Consider the following 22,674-nt stretch of genomic DNA (forward strand, 5'->3'; position numbering starts at 1 on the left):
CAACCTCCAAAACATCCTGGTCCACAACACTCCTTCACCACAGAACCAACACCCCCTGCCCACAAATGCAACTGCCCTAGGTGCAAAACCTGCCCCATCCTCATTACCTCTCACACCCTCCAGGTGCACACGGCCCCTGGCAAATTTACCCTCCATCCCAAAGGGACCTGCCACGCCTCAAACCTGATCTACATCCTCACCTGCAACATCTGTGGTGATTTTTACCTGGGGGAAACATCAATGGCCCTCAACTTCTGCATCAATAACCACCGCTCCTCCACCCACAACCTGGATTTACTGTCGCCGTCCACACCAACCACCAGAACATCCGTTTCAACGACTGCTTCCAGGTAGCGGTCATCCATCTCCTACCCCAACCAGCCAACACTTCTGTTCGCAAAAGATGGGAGAGGGCCTATATATCGGCCATGAGTGCAACCACTCCACCTGGCCTGAACAAGGTCAACCAGTAATGCCCCCCCTCACCCTCCCAACCCAACCCATCCCACACACACACAGTTTTCGACGAGCCTGGTGACAAAACAGTGTTTTTTCGTTCTATGCATTGCTTCTTCTTCAATGGGCAACTCTGCAGGGCCCCAACTTCCGGTTCCGTCTCACACCGATGATGCTACTAAGTTAGCGAAAATTTTGAATTTTTCCACTGTCCGGTGAGTGTTTCCTTTCTCCTTCTTTGATTTAGCCCTTTTGGCCCTCCTTGCTCCTTGCTAGAATGAGAAAGGGTGCCAGAAGTGCAGATAAACAAAAATGGCATAGGAGACAGTAAACACTTACCACAATTGAAGAAATGTTCGATATTTCGAGGTCATGACCTCATTTTCACAGTAGGTAGAAAGTATGGAGTACAAAAGCATAGAGGCACAGAATACTCATGCCCTCGAAATATCAAACATTTCTTCAATTGTGGTAAGTGTTTAATTTTTGTACCCCCTCCCAATGAAAAACGTTCCTGCGCCACTGTCCAGGGCACCAAGCAACTACTCCATGGCACTCCCTGAAATTCTGTACTAATTTTCTTAATTGATATACATGCATACTTACTTGTATTCTGGATATTTTGCAAATGTAATATCAACATAACCAGGTCCTCCTTTCTTTCCAGGATTAGTGATAACATTTTTGGGTGCTTTTCCACCAGTAGGAGGTAATTTGTATCGCACAGGGTCCATTGCTAAACATCAATGGAAAATTTTATTGTATTACAGTACATAGTTACATTACAAGAAGTGTAAAACCATAAGTTCTTTAGTACAAGGTATCCAAAAAGTTACAAACGTTCAGTCAATTTTATTGGATTGTAAAAAATATATTGTTCTTTGTTACTTGAATAAATTTTGTGAATTGTAGGTATTGCTATGTGTTGCAGTTTTTTATATATAATATGATAAGCTCACCAGACAAACACCTTGGGTGTTGAAGGCAGTCGTAACAAGAGGTGCCATTTAAAATGGTGCTCTCTTGAAACGCAGTGTCAGAATAAGTATAGTTAAAAGCACTAGACAATGAATAATGTCTAATTACCATTGCATACTAATTTCACAAACATATTCAGTTTAGTAGCAATAGGGTAACACACACAACTGCATAAAAGAAAAATGTTTATAGTTTAACTAAATGCAAGGTTCATTGATTTAATTGAATTGCTTTATATTACTTCGCTCTTTGTGCCACTTTTGGCTAATTTACAAAGATGGGGATGAGTGATGACATGATGAAATTGATGAATGGACAGTCACAAACATCCATGCCCAGGCTGGGATTCGAACCTGGGACCCCTGGCTTCGTAGCATGATGTGCTAACCACTCCACCACGGGGGCCAGCTAAATGCAAGGTTCATACATTCTAGTTTCTAGCCACAAGTTAATCACAATATAGAAGATGCCATTCAAATATTGCAATTCAATAAGAATAAATTTCTCTCTGCGGGAGACAATGGCTTGTTCATCTTGCCTGTCAGAGCCCAAATGTTCCAACGTTATGCAGTTTCCTGCTGGCATTGTCAAGGACAAAATGGAGTTACAAACAGGTGTGAGCAGTAGTAGGAGGAAGTTCCACAGCTGATGTTTGGAAGATTCTCAGTGCTGCTAGATGTTTCTTTCGTTGCACATGTGGCATATGATAGATACGCAAGAATAAATTACGTTTCACACTAACTGTCATTTAAGTTATTACAAGTTTTAACTGCAGCCCTTCGTGGTGGAGTGGTTAGCACAGCACACTACAATGTCAAAGGTCTTAGGTTCAAATCCCAGGCAGGTAATGGGTGTTCTTTGTGAGGGTTCCTTCATCAATTTCATCATATCATTACTCATCCTGATCTTCGCGATTTGCCAAAAAGTAAGAGAAAAGCAGAGTAGAATAAACCAAATCAATCAATCAAAACAAGTTTTAACTATTCTGACGCCTTCCTTAATGTGTGTCTGTGCAGTATTACCTTTGCTACATCTAAGAAAGGAGCACTGTTCAGCGAGAAAGTATGTACTGCTTCAATGATGTATTTAGGAAAAACAATGTTTTTCATTGTTTTTAATTTATCTTAAAAGGTCTTGAACTCTGTCCAATATATTTGCCGCATTGAAATGTGGTGAGTCCCACAGTGTTTTATGCAGGGACATTTTCAGAAGACAATTATCACCAGAGATCACCCACCCTGAAAAAACAGAAGAAAAAAAACAAACAAACAGGTCTCATGAGTGGTAGTCAGATGCCATACTGATTGGACCATTGCTGCACATGTAGTGTAACAAACTCTTTGTTTCCTGTAAGATAAAATGCAAGTTCCAACATGAAATTCCAAGACAAGATTAGGTGTACTTAACTCCTGTATGAATTAGATAACTGAATCACTTGTATAAACTTTCGGACAAAATGCTTTAAGAAGGATACAACAATTTTTATTTTTGTTAATCACTACTAGCCATCATATCGCAGTGAATTTCAATAAATCACTCAAACGTTAAATGCTACTGAACTCACTCAAATTTTATACAAAACTCAAACATGTTAATGGAACCCTTACTTAGTAAAAACAGGTTAAAACAACAATGCACTACATTGTTAAATAATATGTTTTATAACTATACATGCTATTAAACAGCACTTTTGTATAATTACTAATAGACCCCACAAATATAATGCCACTTATAAAATATCTTACCTTGTATTTTGCCAGAAAATGTACCATAATAATCTCCTGGAGATGTGATTGGTTTCAAGCGAGTGGGTGGCATAAAAGTCTTATTTGATACATTTTTCTTCTTGGATTCCTTCCTGAAAAACAAGCATAGAAAAATTACATGCCAATTGATTCATTTACAATTGCTTTTCCTAATTACATGCATTTTGAACTTTCTGTATTTTAGTGCAAGCTTTCTATTTGATTAACTTAGCATTTATAGCTTAATTTCTGCAAGTTTACTTTAATATTTTGTAAATTCCATTAATCTACGTACTTTTATCTGCCTTTGAGCAGTACTGAAAAAAAAAATACTGAGAAAGAGATCAAAATTTCTATCCATTTATTGCCACAGTAATTATTCAGAAATCAATGTTAACTGTCATGGTAAAGTAAAATTAAATATACTGTTCTACAGTGTAATACTATTGCACTTACTCAAATTTTCTCCGAAATTTCAACATGTCAGTGGTACCCTCATTCTCAAAAATGCGTTTGAATGCGCTTTTATCTAAGTAGCAATCTTGTAAAGCTGTCTTAATTTTGGGAGTTTCTGTCAACATCTGCCTTCCTTTAAATGACGAGCGGATCCATTTTGCTACAAAGCAGAACTCATTTTAAAGCTGCTAGAACAATTTTTTGCATTTATGTAGATTGAACTAAAAACTTACATTGGTACACAACAAAACACAAATTAAAATATACTTTGCTGATATGTGCTGCTTCTCATAAAATTAAAAAAAAAAACTATTTTAACTAGCTGTGTGCTGTGATTTGTCTTTACAGATACACAGGTAAAAAAAAACACATTCCATTCAGCATATGGAATTAGAACAGTATGGGAAGGCAGCAGGAAGATAATAGCCAGAGGCTGGAAATGGTGAAGAGAGAATGAATCAGTTAAATTTTTTTGATGTGTCGGCACATATAGCCATTTTGCACCATTTAAAGTATGCGAGGTAAATTTTCTTATCTAAAACCTTACCTTAAAGTTAGAAAGAGGTGTAAATAGCACCTACAGAAAGGTTTAGAGTGCAAGGTTGTAAAGAAACCTGCAAAGGACATACACAACACATTAAAAAGGTAAGGAGAGACTAAAACTTTCTCACACACAATGACAGGCCCACTCTCCTCGAAAAGTTGATATCTGTCAAAGGAATTCATAACATAACAAATACAAAATTTCAGAGATTTTTCAAGAGTGAATTATGTAGTCTACACTCAACAGCACTTTCAATAATCTGGGCATTTTAAACTAAATATGCATTTTAAGTAAATAAGTAAATAAAAATGTTACTAAGGGTATAGATTATTTTTATAATGCTTTATTATTCTTATTATAAAATCTACAATACATAGTCAGAAAAATGACTATAGCATCTTAGATGTATTTTCATCGATACATATAACATATTCTTCTAATTTGTTAAAACATTAAAATAACACACAAACAGCATCGTGCTGTTTGTGTGTTATTTTAGTGTTTTAACAAATATGTTGCCGGCACGTGACGTAAGAAGTTTTCTACTGTCATATTCTTCTAACTTAAATCTGAAAACTCAACATATAACATATTCTTCTAACTTAAATCTGAAAACTCAATGTAAGTAAACACAAAACTTACATCTAGCCTACTGAAAAAATGTAGTTCTACTATTTCAAGCCTATTAACATTATCCAAGGTACTGGGGGTTAAGAAGCCAGCTGCTCAATGAGAATTTTGGTGCTAATATAAAACTATATTGAAGCATAGTCATCAGTTTTAAAAATATTTTTAAAATGTTTCACAATAAACTTACTGCTGCGCATCTAAAATGCAATTATACTTACAGGAGTTTGGTGATATATAAGGCCCTTGTAAGAAGCCTATCTCCTTGAATAGACCACATCGATCTAAATCTGGCTTCATATTCTTTGACATTTTGGAAGGTAGATGACTTCAAATGGACTCAAACTCCTACAGAAAAATATACTCTTTCATTGCACAGAAATATAGATTATTTCAAATTTTAGAAGAAAAAATTATTACTCAAATTTTAGAAAAATTCCATCACATACTAGCTACCTAATCAGTTTAACAATATCTCAAACTAAATATATATTTTCAGCTGTTATTTGTCATTTATCATGAACCTACAAAAAATTGTACATAAGTAATGCTATTGTGAAACTGAGTTCTGTTTATCTTGGTACTGTTTTTGTTTTGTTTTACTATTTTCTTTTCAGTTTAAAATGGCTTATGCTGTACTGGAAATTTCACTAAATAAATAAATAAATATATTTAATACTCATGGATAAAAGGAAAGAGGGTCAGAAGAGCTAAATGGGTAATTCCATTTCAAATCAACCAGTGCATAAACCTTTGATGTCATGGATTTGGCTAAATTTTGCTATACATGTTTATCATCATCTGAAATATGGAAAAATTTTTATTTTTTTATTTTTCATGTTGCCGGTTTTTGAGTTATTGAAATTTGAAAATTAACAAAATTGCCCAAAAACCACTCACCGCTGAAACATTAAATACAATTTGCAAGAGACCAGTTTCAACTACAGGGCTGGGCATGGTCTCATTTTAAAGCTTATGAAGAGGGTTTTCATTTTATATACACCATGCTTGTTTTTTTTTTTTTGGCGAAAACCAAATTTTGAAAGTGTTTAAAAAAAACCAAATTTTTAAAAATTTTACACATATGGGTACACATCTACTGAAGGTTCAGTCAAAATTTCGTGGTATCTCTTTGGTATCATATTTTACATACATAACCACATTATAAATACAGAAGCAATATTTTCATCACAATAGTCATGTTCAAATTAGAGCTCATTAAAAGCTGAAGAGAATGACATCAATTTGATCTATGTCAAATAGTTTTTGATCTACTTAATATTGGGTTTTCAAAATTTGTTGAATTAAGATCAAAGAGTTGCACAATAGCAGGAGCCATAACTGTATGTGCTTGTACCATTCATCAAAATGTTAAACTAATGAGAGATGGAGCTCACTTAAATAAAATAACTCTGCCAGGACATGAAAATCCATTAAAAACATACCAAGATTGTCTTTCAAAAATAATTTCAAAAATAATGTGTAGGGTACCACAGAAGTGTTTTCTAGATGAGTGTGATTCCTGTCCCAGCATAATTGATTTCAAAGAAGCCTTGCTAACAAGCCTTGAAGAAGAGATGATTGAAAATATAACCTACAAGCAATGGATATCAGTGGATCACTGTTCTTTTGAGACAATTACTAAATCCACAGAGGAATTTGTTCAAGATTTTTCAAATCAGTTGATCAACCTCAAGAGACACGATTTTATAGCCAAACAGCAATCAGTTTATTTTTCTGAAAGGAAAAAAAGTTCTCTAGTGCATGATAAAGCTGTGGTGACATGTGATTTTGCTGAGACTTACTCATATATTTTGCAGGATGAGGTACAAGGGTTCCACTGGAACAACTCAATGGCAACAGTTCATCCATTTGTAGTATATTTTAAGGTCAATGAAGATATTCTAAAACATAAGCATTATGTCTTCATTTCAAACTGCTTGATTCACAATACAGTTCTTGTCCACGTTTTCCAAAGCAAACTTTTAGATATCTTGACAACTGAAGAGGTTTTCACAGGCAATCAGCCAGGTGATTCCTGAGAAAACCTCTTCAATATTCGCCGCCAGGAAAGCTTCAAGAATTATTTCTTGAAAATTGATTGTCTGCCAAACTTACAGACAGTATATTACTTCTCTGGTGGTTCAGCAGTGCAATATAAGAACTGCAAAAACTTTGCAAATTTGTGCAACCATCATAGATATTGCGATGGCATTGCAGCTGAGTGGCATTTTTATGCAACAACACATGGTAAGGGAGTGTATGATGGTGTTGGAGGGACAGTAAAGATTGATTGATTTGCTGTTTTAAGTCCACTTTATGCACAGTATGGCTAATCGGGACTGGACCTACAGTTTAAAGTGGGATCCAAACCACTATATGGTACAGTAAAGGGGTTGGCAGCCAAATCTAGTCTCCAGAATCCTCTTTCAAAACCAAATCATGACACCACTCCAGCAATTTGAGTGGGGAAAGGAAAACATTCCATCAATAACTTTCTTTTATGTGACAAATGACGAATATTTGGAAAAAGAGAGACTTTTACAGACACGGATTGGTGAAGCTGTAACATTGCCTCAGAGGTTTCATGCATTCACACCAGTAAGCACAGAAAAGCAAGGAGACTAAAGTGTTTTCTGCATCTGAAGAAACTTTGGTACATTGTGTTAAGTTAATGCAGATGTTGAAAATGTACCCTTTGAACACATCACAGGTTTTGTAGCGTGTGCGTATGATGCCAATTGGTGGGTGGGATGTGTACTTTTGAAAGATGATGTAGAACATGAAGTGCAGGTGTCTTTCTTGCATCCTTGTAGTCCAACACAGTCATTTAGTTATCCAAGGTGACCAGATGTTCTTAAAATCCCAAGACATGCACTCCTTTGCAAAGTGGACCCTGTAACAGCCACCGGTAGAACATACCAGCTGAAGCAAGAGGAGATGACACAAGCATCATACATTTTATCAAAGAAAGACTTTCTGTATCACATAAGCAGTTTCTTGGTACAGTGGCGGCTGGCAGCTAGTATGATGGGCAGTGCCAACGTTCAAGGGGCCCACATATTTCGTTTCATTTTGCAATTTCTAGACGTGACTGCCAAATTTCAACTGCAGATTCATGATTAGGAGGCCAAAATTAGTGAGTATGCCGGATTTCAAACAAATTGGAGATACTTCCGGTATTGTAAATTCGCTCCCTACTAAGGTTCTGATTTACTTCTACATTAATTCTACGATACTTAGTCGCTTGTCAACGGAGAATACCTTGTTCATGTTTAGCGCGCATCAGCTCAACATGACTCCAGTTCTAGTCCTTAGCACAAGATGGAGTCACGTATCTCCAATTTACCGCTTCTTTTTAGGAGTCAGACATATTAATAAGAATACATTATTTCCTCTCGTAAATTTGATAAATTGGAGTTACGTCCCTCTGGTTCTCACACGATTGCAATATCGCATATGGAGATTGAGCTATAGGTTCGTGAAACTATTCTCCAGAATGACGAAAATACCACTTACGATTTCAATTTCTCTAACGTCTTCTCCAAAAATTCTTTGGAACAACAAAGCAAGCCTGGGCACAAAGCTGATTATAAATTAAGATATTATTTCTAAAAATATTGCGGGACAAGTTCGAATGACTTACCAATGGGCAAACAAATGACAGCAGCATTTCCATTTCCGGTATCTAAAAATCAGCTGATTCAGCGGTTGCCAACTTCGAAATTTCAATCTAGGTATGGTTCTTCCTGGACGAATGACAACAATAATTATAGAAAAGTACCCCAGAGAAAATATTCTAAACATTTTGAGTTTACATCTTTATGAAGCCATATAGTCAAATGCATAGATGATTTATTTCAAGATTTCAGGGAACGAGACAAGACAGCACATGGATTATTTTTCATTTGAAACTTGTTGATCATGCACGGAGTGTTTTTTACGCAATGTTCATGTTTTTTAAAATATATTTATCTCAACACATGCATGTTAAAAAATAATAGGTAGATCTATGAAGGTAGATAATGAAGCAACCGAATTAAATTGGTACAGATTTTTTTCAGCTCAAGTTAAAAATGCGTGCCTTGTGTACCGCGCGTGTGTACAATATTAGTTTTGTTGTTGGTAACACTGCATGTACATGATAATCATATATTTTTCCTTAGAGCGTTACCAAATTTGGTATAATTTAACAATACAGGGAATTTCTCCAATTTGTTTGAAATTTCGGATACTTACTAATTTGGGTCTCCTAATCACGAATCTGCACTTAAAATTTGGCGCTCACGTATAGAAATTCCTGAATTATGGCTAGCTCCACGGACCATTGCCGCTAGCCCCACGAACCATTGGCGCATGGTTAGGTTAGGCTAGGTTAGGTTAGGAAACATAGTTTAAAAAATTTAGGGTCGTAGTAATATCAGGAATATATATATTTCGTTCTTTAAGTATTCGAAACGGAAAATCTTGCGATAAATAATGAGCAATTGTGTATTGTCGGTTGCGATGACTGACTCTCTTATTTTGCAAGTTTGACACGTGAGCGCCAAATTTTAACTTCAGATTTGTGATTAGGAGCCCTAATTTAGTGAGTATGCCAAATTTCAAACAAAATGGAGAAATTCCCGGTATTGTAAAATCACTCCCAGTTTTGCATAAGAAATATGTGCAGTGTGTCATTAACAAATAACAATTTGAAAGATTCCTTTTTCTGAGCGAGGTCAAAGTACAGCATATACTAATGCATCTAAAAAGATAAGAATAATTGCTTGCCATCCGTAGTAGCAGATAGTCGTGTCTTTTATAAGCTTTATAAATTGAACGAATTATATTTCGGAGTTTTTGCAATGGTAAATATTGCCCTAATAAAAGCTAAACTTCAGGTGTTAAGATAGTATATTAATTTAAATTTGCAGTATGTGTGTGTCCAGGATTTTTAATGAGGTCTGTTTTTACGCCAAAAGCCTGCGTCGTCTTCCACATTATGTATGCTATTGTACGCTTATGTCTCATATATAGTACATATTAATAAATTAATGCTTTCGAGTAGATTTTTTTAATTTTAAAACTGCGTGGTTTGTGATACTGAACGCATTCCATGGATACAATAAATTTTGCAGCTCAAATTACTAAAAAAATAACCAAATTTACATGCAATGTCTAAAATGTATTTGTACACCAAGGTATCATACTTATTTCTCAAAGTCAAAAGCATATTTCATACTTTGAAGCAAATGCCAGTCACTTCCTGGGATTCATTTCAATAACGTAATGATGGTCGGTACCAGTTAGATATGCCGGAGACACATTTAACTCGTTTATTTTCATGTAAAAATCATTTCTACTTACCTCATATGCACAGCGGAACATTTTTCAAGTTGGGATCACTTTCTTTTCCATGAAAAAAGCGTCATTTTTAACATAATTATTTATTTGTCATTGCTAATTCGGCGGCCAAATCTTGACTCACGTTGTCTGTCGTCAGCTGATATGCAGTATCGTCAGCTGATGTGCAGTGTTTTCAAACCTATGAACCTATAAATGCCGCACAAGCTATTCACAAAACGTTTTGAATCGAAAATTTGATTCACGTAGTCAACCGCAATGGTGGCACGAGCTATCGTGCAACGGAGATGCATGAATGACGAAAAATACCTTACTTACAGGCCAAATAAGTTGCACGATTTGAAAAAAAAACAATTTCTCCGTCTTTATAAAGTCCACAAGAACTCAATTGCGTAAGTACTTTCTCGTCTTTTCTCCTGTAAATTTCAAGAAATGTGTTTCCGACTTATCTAATTGTTACCATGATGGTAAGTAGTTGTACTTCGCAGTTATTAATCTCTTGTTATTCCAGAACACAGGTCACGGCACAAGTTCCTTTTGTTTTATTGCGATTTCATCATGCTATGAATGCAATTTTTACATGGTTCGATTTCGATGTATGTCTGTTGACACATACTGCGGAGTTTTAGCGATTACTTAGGATTTTGTTAAATATATGCTTTCGTGATTAGGTTAGGCAGGTTAGGTTTGGTTCCCTTAGCATTAAGATAAAGTCCCTAAATGCATTATACTAAGGTTTCGATTTACTTCTACATTCATTCCCATGCTTCTAGGATATTTACTGTCGCTTGTCGACGGAGCATATCTTGTCCATGAGAAGTGCGTAAGGTAATTTTCAAGTTGTTTTTTCAACATAAATAACTCTTTTTCGAGTCCAAACAGTGCTCATTACTTTAAAGAAGGTTCAAATTTCGTGTGACAATGATTTCCAGGTAAAACTGTCAAAGTTTTTCTTGTATGTACGCATTGCTTGCATGATAGAATTATTTTCCTGTAGTTTACAAAAACGTCACAAAGAAAAAACTGTTTTCTTATGCTTGTAATAACCGTAAACTACAGGAAAATAAAACTGTCAAAGCCGGGAATCTGATGTAACTCGTTTATTCTGTAATTATTGACATTTGTACTTACTTATTCTGCATTGCGAAAGATTGTTTAACAACGGATTTCACTTTTTTTTTAATGAAATTAGTATCTATTGTCGACATATCGAGTAATTATTGTTTGTTCTTTTCCCGCTTCCTGAACATGCAAAGTGGTGGGCAAATCTTGACTAGCGTTGTGTTTCAAACGGCAAAGCAGTGTTTCAGCCTTCTTAACAGAAAAATTCCCACATAGCCCCGAAAACCATTCACACATAGCTCCAAAAACCATTCTGGATCGTATAACCATCCATGAATAGCCCCCAAAACCATTCACGCATAGCCCCAAAAACCATTCGGGATAGTATGACCATCCACGAATAGCCCCAAAAACCATTCTGGATTGTAGAACCATTCACGATAGCCCCACGCACCTTCACTATAAAGTTAGGTTAAGTTGCTTTAGGTTGGGAAATATAGTGAAAAGACTGTGTGTTACCGGGGATTATGTCATCAGATTCTCGCAACATCTGGTTCAAGTACATGGATGGAAATGTAAGCAACAGCTTTCGTGCATCAGACGGATATTATTATCGAAAAATACATGAATTAGGGGACAAATACATTGACAAATGCAAGAAAACACTTCTACGACCTTCTGAAATTACACAAACTCAATTCCGTAACTACTTTCTCCTTTAAATTTGAAGAAATCCGATTCCCGGCTTTGACAGTTTTACCGATTTCCATAATTCTACAATAATTAGTCTCTGTGCTAGGAGAAATCATAAAACAATCGGAACCATTACCCAAACAACATAACAACATGTCAAATTCCGTTCACATCCATTTCCCATTCTTCTGGCAAGTCATTACTTTCAAAACCAATACCTTTCTGTAGAAACACTACAAAAGTAATGCATAACACAAAATGCCACAGATTTAGTTCATACCACAGGGATATGGCAACGATAAACATGATGTCATAACTAGTACCATAAAAAAAACTCTCATTACTCCACTATAATACAGCTCCATGAGCTAAAAACAACAGAAATCGTTTGTATGGAAGAACATAGTCTTCATAAATGATGCAAAAATTATCACCTTCTCGCGGAGTTAAGGGTACCGATTAATGTAATGCATCACAAAGACAGAGGCTCTAGGTTTCAACTCTGGCCAATGAATAGATGAACCATCATGTTTTGTCCTGTTATTCATCCCCTATGGTTAACATACAAAGGTAAAAATACAATGCAAAATAAACAAAATAGAAATAGATAGGGCTGGCCTTGACTGCAAAATGGTTAGTGTGCTATCCTACGGAGCCAGAAGTTCATACCCTGATCACACATGGATGTATCATTGTGTTTGCCCCATCATCTATTTCATCATTGCATCATTTATACCCATTGTCACAGGCCCGACCCTGTGGCCGAGGGGTTAGCACATTGCGCTGCGATGCCAAGGGTCCCGGGTTCGAATCCCGGTCGGGCTTGGTTGTTTGTGAATGTCCATTCATCAATTTCATCACTCATCCCCATCTTCGCACATTAGCCAAGAGGCACAAAACGCGAAGTAAAATAAACTAAATCAAAATAAAAAAAAAATACCCATTGTCACAGTTAACCCAAGAGGTGGAAAGCTGACATAAAATAACCAAATAGAAATTTTATAAGCTAAGTGGGACTGGACCTACATATTAAAGAGGGGTCTGAAACATTGAAATATACCATTGCCAGGACTGAATTTCTTAGTAACTGTTAGTTAAAGATGAAAACTCAAGTGTCTCGTTTAGCTGGATTCTTTGTTAGTATTTGCAAGTGGTACAATTCCACCCAATATTGTGTATAATGTTTGTGGGTTCCAAGTAATGCAGTATTTCCATGTATGTGCAATAATTCTCTATGCAAATATACTGAACATTTGCATAGTTGTGAAAATGTATGCTTGTTTAATGTTTCATTACACAAGTAATTTATGATGAAGGAATGAATGGAATGGAACTGACATTTTTCCTCCTTTTTAAATATCTCTATTTGCCTCTTTCAGATGCTTTCTGTGCACTCCAGATCAAGTTTGAGACGTTTAGATTTGATAAAGATTTGCCTTAGAAAAGCTTCAATGGCATCAACAAGTGAGGATGTTATTTTAGAATCAATAAATGGCAAAGGAGTGATAACACTTAATAGGCCCAAGGCTTTGAATGCTCTTAATTTGGACATGATCAGAAAAATTTATCCAGTGTTGAAAGAATGGGAGAAAAAAATGAGCATGGTGATCATAAAAGGAGCAGGTGAGAAAGCATTTTGTGCTGGTGGAGATGTCAAAGCTGTAACCTTATCTGCCAAATCAGGAGGTCCCACACATAAAGACTTCTTCCGTGAGGAATATACTCTCAATCACTTAATAGGCACTTACCATATTCCGTATGTCGCACTTATTGATGGTATCACAATGGGAGGTGGTGTAGGTCTGTCTGTGCACGGGTATTACAGAATTGCTACAGAAAGAACAGTTTTTGCAATGCCTGAAACGGCAATTGGATTGTTTCCAGACGTTGGCGGGACTTATTTTTTGCCTCGATTAGGTGGAAACCTTGGACTGTTTCTTGCATTGACTGGTCATAGGCTTAAAGGATATGACGTTATGAAGGCTGGTGTTGCAACACATTTTTGTGATAGTTCAAGGTTGCTGGAACTGGAAAGGAAGTTGATTGATTTGAAGAATCCGGAGCAAGAAGTGGAAACTCTCTTGCAGACGTTTACCAAAGAATGCATCAAAGGGACAATGCAATTTAGTTTAAGCCCTTTTCTTCAGAAGATTGAAAAATGCTTTTTGGGTACCTCAGTGGAGGAAATCTTGGCTAATCTCGAAGCAGATAAGTCAAACTGGAGTGAAGGAATTCTGGCGACAACGAAGAAGATGTCTCCAACGTCCCTTAAAGTAACAATGAAGGCTCTTGAAGAAGGTGCCAAAAAAGAATTTCATGAATGCTTTACCATGGAATATAGGCTATCTCAAAGATTTTGTGAAAATCATGATTTTCCTGAAGGTAATTATTATTTAAATATATTTCTTCTTATGTGTCTTGTTGGGAAATTAATTAAATGTTATAATGTTAGCAATCTGGTGTACTTACATCTTGAAAAGGCAACTTTCCAGCACAAACTACAGCAATTTATTCAAGCCAAATGATTAAGCACGATTGCCATTGAGATTCTAAATGGACATGCGAATATTACAGTTTTAATTGTTTTAATATATAATATGCATGCCTTTAGGGATGTTTGTACAGTATGCCTACAGTGTTCTTTTGTTGTGTTGTTTACTTTTCCATATTTTAAGTGAATATTTTCTGTATATTAGGGTGGCCACTGGCCAGACATCCTGGTTTTCACTGGACAGTCCTTTTTTTAATTTTTTTATGGAAGGCCATGTCCTGCGGTCTGCGATGACACTCCAAAAAACCAAGTGTGTCCTTTTTTTCAACAGCGCACTGCAAAATGTCCTGCAAATTGTTTACCTCAATAAAGTCCCTTTCATAAATACTGAATAAACTTATGTAAATTGGTGGTGTGTATGTGTTTATACAAGAAACAGATATTGCATTTGATTTGTTCATACTACTATTAAATTAGCCTGATATAAACCAGCCTGAACGATTCGTACACGTGAATATAGCACCCGAAAGAGAATACAAAACACACCAGATGGTGATGACTAAAAGTATATGCAGTGGCACTTCGAGAATTTAAAATTGTTTGATGTATTGATGAGGTGATTACAGAGTAATATACTACAGGTGGGGCAAGAGACAAATATATCCTCAGTACTGATTAATAATATTTTAATATTATTTCACAGTGTGTATACAGAGGTTGTTCGCTTTATATCAGACCATTTTCGATTTGGTGCTGCCACCTGGCGTATCATGCTGGTGGGAGCAGTGTTGTGTCTGACCTTGTAGGTGCGTGAGTGTTGGTAGTGGATGTTATCAAATGGTGCTGAAAATCAACCGGTATTGGGAGGGTTACGTAATGGCCCTTTTCCATGGTAAGTTTTCATACGTACGCATTGTGAAACTGTCGGGAGAATGGGTTAACACTCAGGGTAACTACTGCGAAAGCTATTGTGGCCCGTTACACACAACAGGCTCTCCTTGCTAAACATTCACCCACAAAAACCACCAGGAGAAGGGCTGTAAGCAAAGTGTCACCCGTAGTGGGAAGGGGGATCCGTCGATTGGCGTGCCAAGAAAATCCCCCGACTCAACGTGATATGGCCCACACATTTCACCTCGCACTGTCAACTGTGAACAAAACAATTCGCAAGCACCTCAGGTTGAAGTGGGTGCCGAAGGCCAGTGTACACCCACCTTCTACCGCGTCACATTGCCGAACATAAGACGAACTGCAGGAAACTGTATGAAAAGTACCTGGTGGGTTCCAAATGGAAGAATGTTGTCACAATGGATGAATCATATGTCCATCTCACTGCTGGTGGTCACATTCGGGCAATCACATACTGTGACATTGATGGACGGCATTGTTCGTCAGTGCAGGGAAAGTTTCCCTCGTGGCTTTATGGTTGTGACGGTATTCGGATATGAGGGTAAGTTGATGATACGCAAGGTGGACAAAAACGTGAAGGTGAATGCCAGATACTTCCAAGACTCCATTCTGACACCTGTCTATCGGAGAGACATCCCACAATTGTATGGAATGGGCGCGAACCAGGTGATGATCCATATGGACAAGGCTTCGAGTCATACCGCCAGAACATCACTACGTTTTTATCAGGAAATGGCAGAGGAATTAGGAATTCATGTCATTCCGTTTGAAGACATTCCTGTGAAAAGCCCAGATGCCAGTCCAATGGATTTTTGCACATTTGGACTGTTGGAACGACGTCTTCAACATCGCCGCCCACGCACGCCAGGATGGTCTATGGAAAGCTTGCAGGGAGGAGTGGGACAGAATTCCCATGCCTGTCCTGCGCCAGAGATTGTTGCAATGGAAACTGCGATGCCGGGCTATAGTCCACAATGCTGGGGGTCCAATAGAACATGATCGGTGGTGGCGGTGCGGTATCTCCTAAGGTGAGTACCCGTCAAAAATGGTCGGATATAAAGGGAACAACCTTCTGTATTTTACAGGATCGGAAAGTTGTTTCAGCATGAATATTAAAAAATACATGTAAGCTAGGAGAAAAACACTTGTCTCACTAAAGAATGGGATACCGAATTTGGGCACAGAGATCTCTAGCTGCATGCACTACTTGCAAGTTATAGTTTGTAGGGTTTGAATTGCATGTTTTCAGTAATGAATAACATGTCTACAACCAAAAAATCTAAGGTCAAAATCACAATTTCATCCTCAAACAGAAATAATAATGAGTTTTGGGGTTGCATCAAATAAACATTAGTTTAATTATTTATAACAATAAATAATAACATCCAGTATACATCCAAAAATCCCCAAGGCATGGAAGAAGAGAGAGAGGAAGGCAGGGGGGGGAGTAAACTAGGAACAAGGAAGTGAGTTAAGATATGCAGGAAAAACAAGAAGAGTGAAAGATATAGAAAGGCTAATCTGTAAAATGAAAAAGTAAAGCAAAAAGAGGAAGGAAAAGAAGAAAATAAAAGAGAGAAACGGATAAAAGGAAAATATATCAGAGAAGAAAACAGATTAGAGAGAGCTGTGTACTATGTAAGTACACATGAAGATAGTACGACTTTCTTTCGTCCAAAAGGAGGGAACATGTGACCCTCCTAGACCCTACCTGCGTGCATCCATGATTGTCCTGTTTTTCGTTTCAGAAAATCTGGTCACCCTAGGTTATATGATATGTAAAGATACAAACCAGATAAGTAAAAAGTACTAGCAGATTCAGTGAAAGTTCAACTTGTAGCTCATGTTTATTTTTCCTGCATACTAGATTGTACAGTGATTCAGATTCCACTTTATAAACTGAGGGTCCAGTCCAGATTAGCCTATCTGAGCCTAAAGTGGGTTTAAAAACAGAAAATAAACAATAGATCTGTGTTGATCTTTGCACACATTATAAAGAACCTAAAATTATACACATGCACAGTTAAAATATACACTTGCTTTGAAAAGGGCCACGCAATATTTGAAATGTGGTAAAAATATAAAAAAATACAACTAACCATTTGATCATTTCAATTGTACATTCTAATATGTTATTTGTAGGGCCGCAGTATAAAACTTAATGTTACTGTTTATTCAATTGCGGTGTGATTTTTGGATGTTAGTGAAGTGGCAATAACATGCAAACATATGTGACATAACAGTGATGGTCCCAGTGGGGGATATTTCTCCGAATGTTTTTCTCCCTAACCTTACACCCCTATATGCCTTCATGGCATGGTGCATAGCACAGGGGAGCACTTTACCTTTACCTTTGCATTAGCTTTCAAAAGTAACTTTGGATACTGAGACTGATGGAAGTACAGCATAAAAAAAAAGGATGAGTCATGTTGTGCTCTGTGTTACTACATTCACTGCACCTGAATATCATCCCATGTTTTCCATGCAAGTGTAATGAGCACGTGCTTTATTTATTTATACATATATTTACAGAGGTGAGCAGCCTAAATCTGACTTGCTCTTAACAGTCATCTGAGCATGGTTTCCATTGTTGTTCAGGTTCAGCTGCATAAAAATTAGCATTAGTTCATCAAATTGCGCACCTCCAAAATCACCTATGGACAGTTTATACTTTTTGAAGGATGTGTGTCACAATTATAAAAAAATGAGAACTGTGAAATGAGAATTACTTTCTATTTTCCCTGTGTATTTTTTTTCTCCTCATGATGGTAGAAACACTTGACACTGGATAAAGATGAAGACAACAAGCCTTTTGACAGCGTTGCACATTTTGACAAAGCAGAGGAAGGGTAGCAATGCAAGAGGCTGATTGCATCATTCATTTTTTCGCCGCTTGTGTAGATTATAATTATCCATGCCTGTGTATATCAACATTGTAATAAGAAATTATGCAAGACATATGAGATTGCCTAATTTTTGCTGCACTTACATCACTTTTCTCCATCAGCTTTATGTCAAACTATCAGATGATAAGTTTCTTTTCCCATTTCCAGCATCAAAAAACCTCAATATTCTTCTTCATCACTAATTCAATTCAAATATTCCATATATTGAATCCCTATTGAAACATTTAGAAGACTGTATGTTGTATGTACAAGAACAAACCTAGAAACAATTGTGCAAGTTCACAGAAAAAGTTAAAAAGATTATTTTAAGTCCACTGGGCTATTTGTCAGTGGACCTATAGTTTAAAATAGGATCTGAGACCCCTAAACTAGTTTCTGACTAGTAATTGAACCTAGAATCCCTTTGTTTTCAAGATGATAAGATTTAATTACTATCAGCTATAAGTTTACAACACTTACACATGTTAAATTGACAACTAGGTAAGCATGTGGGTAAATTGGTCACATCTCTTATTTTTGTTATATAACTTACTTTTCTTCATAAGTTTTGTTCTTGAAATGTAATTTAAGCCTGAAATTGTATTATCTTGTCAATAGTCTTAAGTGACAGTTAAGGAGTTGACAAAGTTGTACTTACAAGTCTGGTTTTTTTATTTACTTTTATTTTGGATTACCACTTTAAGCAGTTTTCCCAGATCTATTACAAGTCTGTTAAGGTGCAACTGTAGTCACATGTTTCATGGCATCCAAGAATTGTTCAGTTCAAGGTAGTACCATTCTTGTAGTTCCTCATTGTTCATACAGATATCTTACTTATAATATTTTGCAAGGAAAACAGTTTTCACATGATGAGATTAGTTAATGGAAGACAGGTACAGATGTTTTTTTTCTCTTTCTTCTTGCTAGTGTTTTAGAATGAAAAATATCATAGGAGATATCATCATGGCTTTGCATTCTTGTAGTTGTAATAGAAGAACATCAGGTTCTGTAAAATTTTTATCAAATTAGATCTGGCTACACTGCATTTTGGACGTTGTGGATAGAATGCTGATAGGCCCTAGAGTTTTAATTTCTGTGGGGTTGGGTTTTTTAGGTATAGGTATCACTTCACATTTGTTCCACTCTTGAGGTAACCAACCTTTGGAAAGGGAAATATTAATAATGTGCGTAAGAGCTTCTAAGCAAAAGGGGATGCAATATTGCAGAACAGTTAGGTTTATGCCATCATAACCACACTTTTGATTTCATTTTGTATATTAATAACTTTAGGAATGGTTCTTTCCCTTTAATTACATATACAAATTTTGCATTTAAAAATAAAGGGTCAATTGGTTATAAAATGTGACTTGATCTCACTTACACAGTAGCAAGTGCTCCATTGGGCACATAGCAGCCACACCAGTTGGCTGTAATGATGGTTGCAAGAATAAATAATCCTACAAGTTGTGAAGTACAGTCTGACAGTAATGGTGGTGCAAGTTTTTAAGAAGGCCAAATATTCAGGAGGAGAGGAGTGCTAGCCTAGTAGATTGATGAATTTCTTGAGTGTAAGAAAATAGTCACTTCACAATTAGTGCTCTTGCCACAGAATTTTGAGAAATTTCACAGCTTGGTCCACATTACCAAAAGTGCTTGAAAAATAATGGTGACTATGTAGAAAAATGATATTTATATGTATGTGTAACCACTAATACATTTTTGTTGCCTTTTTTATTTTTTTTTATAACAAAGTAGCATTTACTTTAGGAATACACCTCGTATGTATATATATTAGGGATGGGACCGATTAATCAGTACTCTATCGGTATCGGCCGATACAGGCATATCGGTTTATTGCTAAAATTACCAATTATTTTACCGATCAGATATATTGATAAATATCTTATTTAGTGCAAAATTTTGCCACTTTGTTGTAATTTTTGTGGATAATCTTCATGCCCTACTTTCTAAAAAAAGTAAATGTCTAAATATGCAACTTCTCTTGCACTGCAGTCACCTCAAAACACACATTTATTAAGGAGATCAATGAACATCTCAAAACACACATTTATTAAGGAGATCAATGAACATTTCAGGTTCTTCAAGAACCATTTCTAATTTTATATTGGCCCATCCCTAATATATATGTACTATACAGTGAGAGTTTTGTTACTCATTCCCCCCCTTTTCTTCTAGGAGTGAGGGCTTTGCTGGTGGATAAAGACCAGAAGCCAATATGGAAACCAAGTACTTTAGAGGATGTAACTGCAGAAACTGTGTTATCATATTTTGAACCTTTACCAGAAAGTGAAGAACTAAAATTGTGAAACATGAAGGCAGTAGGTGCTTTTGTTATGTAAATATTCAAAGTATATTTTGTTAATATACATGGTGCATTTTTATATGAATATATTTTTGAAGTTTTATTTAGTAAATATTTGTTAGTCTCTCTCAGTTGGTGAATTTCCTTTATCCTATTCATGAAAAAATTGCTGCTGTTACGATATTATTGAAAAACACTCAAATTCTTACATCTTGCACCTTATGCTGAAAAACAGGCTTCCATCGAGTGCTGCTTGATTTGTACAATTACACACTTGGTGTACATATTAGAAAATGATAGTGGAACCTTGATTTTACACTTTTCCGGCGACTATTCTGAAAATACTCAAAATGCGGGAAAATATTAAATTCAGGAAAACTTTGTAAAATTTTGCTATGTTGGGACCATCAAGATTGAATGTATAATGCAGGAAAACGTAAAATCGGGGTTTCATTGCATAAATTATAGAAGCTTTAAGGTGTTCTAGTGAGTCAATAACAGGAGTCTTCTTATGGCCCTACATTTATGTTGCACACTTCCATAAAATATGTTTAACCTTTAGACCTCCGAGCAGGTTTTACGGAAGTAACCCCTGTTTCGCTTTTCCCTGCAAATTTTAAATTTGTACACTTTTTGGAGAAAAATCATAAGAACTCTGGCACTATGAAAGCAATCTACTTCGGATAACTTTTGTTTTGCAGCTAAAACATCAGGGCATGGTGGTCGTCAACAAAGTTCCCTTGTGTGGGGGGCCGGTGGAAATTTGTCAGCACAAGGATGTCACATTTGTTGCGCCAACATACAGCTGTCAAGTCTTCCTTCGTACGTACGTCCAGGTCGCCACGTTTTGTCTTGCTCGTACTTAAGTAAATGGGCATGGAACGTATATTCCTTTCCCGGATTCTCTGGAGTAAGAGAATGCGAACGCGTTCTGTGCGCATGTGGAAGGGTGTGCGCCTCGTCCAATGAATGCACGGAGGGGAGGGGCATCCACAGGAGGGGGCTCATTCGCGGTCCAGTAGTTCCCTAGTACACATGTCAGCTCGCAAGTCTAGGGGAACTCTGCATTCAGGAGAGTGCCTCATAGTGTTGAATGTGTTCAAGAACAACTTGTTTGAAAAGTTTAAAACACATGGCTTTGTTTTTTTTACAATTTTTAAAACAAAGTGTTTGAAACATGTTTTTCATACTTGTTTAAAACTCATTTTGATACACGATGTTTCATAGTTTGTGGTTATTTGCATGTTTTTTGAAAATGTATGTTTAAATTTGTTTTAATTTTTTTTCCGTTCTTCGTAGCATCAAAAGACAAATAAACGTGCAATATTATTTGTTATTTGTGTAAAACAATACACTGGCAATTGTTAAGAATAAAAGAAGAAATTGACAGTAGAAAGAGTTTTGCCCTTACACCGTGCAGCATTTCGTTGCTTTCTCCACCTAGTCTGACCCTGCCCACAAGCTTTCCCCTCTGCACGTCGCTACTCCAGAGAATCCGGAAAAGCAGTATAGATTCTTATTGACGGTTCCACAACATTGCAGTTGCTTTGTTGCGAGATCATCAAAAGGTTCGGGGTAGGAAAATTAATTGTCCATAAAAAGTTTATGACCAATTCCTTGAACTCTCCTACTTGGTTCCATGACCAGGGCATGGGTGGCTATCATAGAGTCTGTGTGACTCCTTTCCAAGATAAACCACAATGTCATAGGTATACCCCAAAGTGTCACACAGCAAGTACAGCTTGATGCCAAATTGCTTGTGCTGCTTTCGAATATACTATTTGAATAGTACTATACCTTTGAAAAGAACAAGAGCCTCATCAATGGCAAAGTGTTCAGTCGGCTGGTATAAGTCAAAGTACCTTTGTCTGAAATATTCCCAAAGTCTGTCTCAGTTTCCACAGTCGGTCGCTGTTGTCTGCCAGAGGAGAACAATTGTCTGCAAAGTGGCAGAAACTGCGGGATAGAATACTGCCGACCCAAGGAGTCCGAAGTAAAGCCACAGAGCAAAGAAAATGAATAGTTTGCCTAGGGTAATTGGGGGCTCTACCCTGGTCGGATGATTCTTGTCAACCAACTGCTGGTAGTATCTGTTGGATTATACCAGCAGAAGGTTGAAAAAAGCATCCATCCAGAATAGTCTGAAGGAATCGAACGGC

General features: G+C 36.7%; 2 protein-coding genes across 10 annotated transcripts in view; one reads left to right on the forward strand and one right to left on the reverse strand.

The window, feature by feature from the left end:
• The window catches only part of LOC145994826 (cilia-and flagella-associated protein 96-like), a 21,205-nt gene extending 12,673 nt beyond the window's left edge, over positions 1-8,532 (reverse strand). For 2 of the 4 annotated variants that reach the window (XM_083131152.1, XM_083131155.1), the window contains exons 1-5: positions 8,326-8,449; positions 5,028-5,154; positions 3,636-3,795; positions 3,180-3,292; positions 1,063-1,192 (exon numbers count right to left, since the gene is read on the reverse strand). In XM_083131152.1, coding sequence (XP_082987278.1) covers positions 1,063-1,192; positions 3,180-3,292; positions 3,636-3,795; positions 5,028-5,118 — 494 coding nt within the window. In that variant the 5' untranslated portion in view covers positions 5,119-5,154; positions 8,326-8,449. The other 2 variants (XM_083131153.1, XM_083131154.1) reach the window with 2 other exon arrangements.
• Hibch (3-hydroxyisobutyryl-CoA hydrolase) lies at positions 8,499-20,604 on the forward strand. Of its 6 annotated transcripts, none has more exons than XM_083131151.1 (3): positions 8,499-8,543; positions 13,287-14,289; positions 20,389-20,604. In XM_083131151.1, exons 2-3 carry the CDS (start codon positions 13,287-13,289, stop codon positions 20,517-20,519), a joined length of 1,134 nt encoding a protein of 377 aa, XP_082987277.1. In that variant the 5' UTR covers positions 8,499-8,543; the 3' UTR covers positions 20,520-20,604. The 6 variants fall into 6 exon arrangements, with proteins under 6 accessions (XP_082987277.1, XP_082987276.1, XP_082987273.1 ...); XM_083131150.1 differs by lacking the exon at positions 8,499-8,543 and adding an exon at positions 9,351-9,394; XM_083131147.1 differs by lacking the exon at positions 8,499-8,543 and adding an exon at positions 9,436-9,656.
• Positions 20,605-22,674: the final 2,070 nt, after the last annotated feature.

This window comes from Lepisma saccharinum, chromosome 11 (genome assembly GCF_977018435.1).
Source record: "Lepisma saccharinum chromosome 11, izLepSacc3.1, whole genome shotgun sequence".
Taxonomy (NCBI): Eukaryota; Metazoa; Arthropoda; class Insecta; order Zygentoma; family Lepismatidae; genus Lepisma; species Lepisma saccharinum.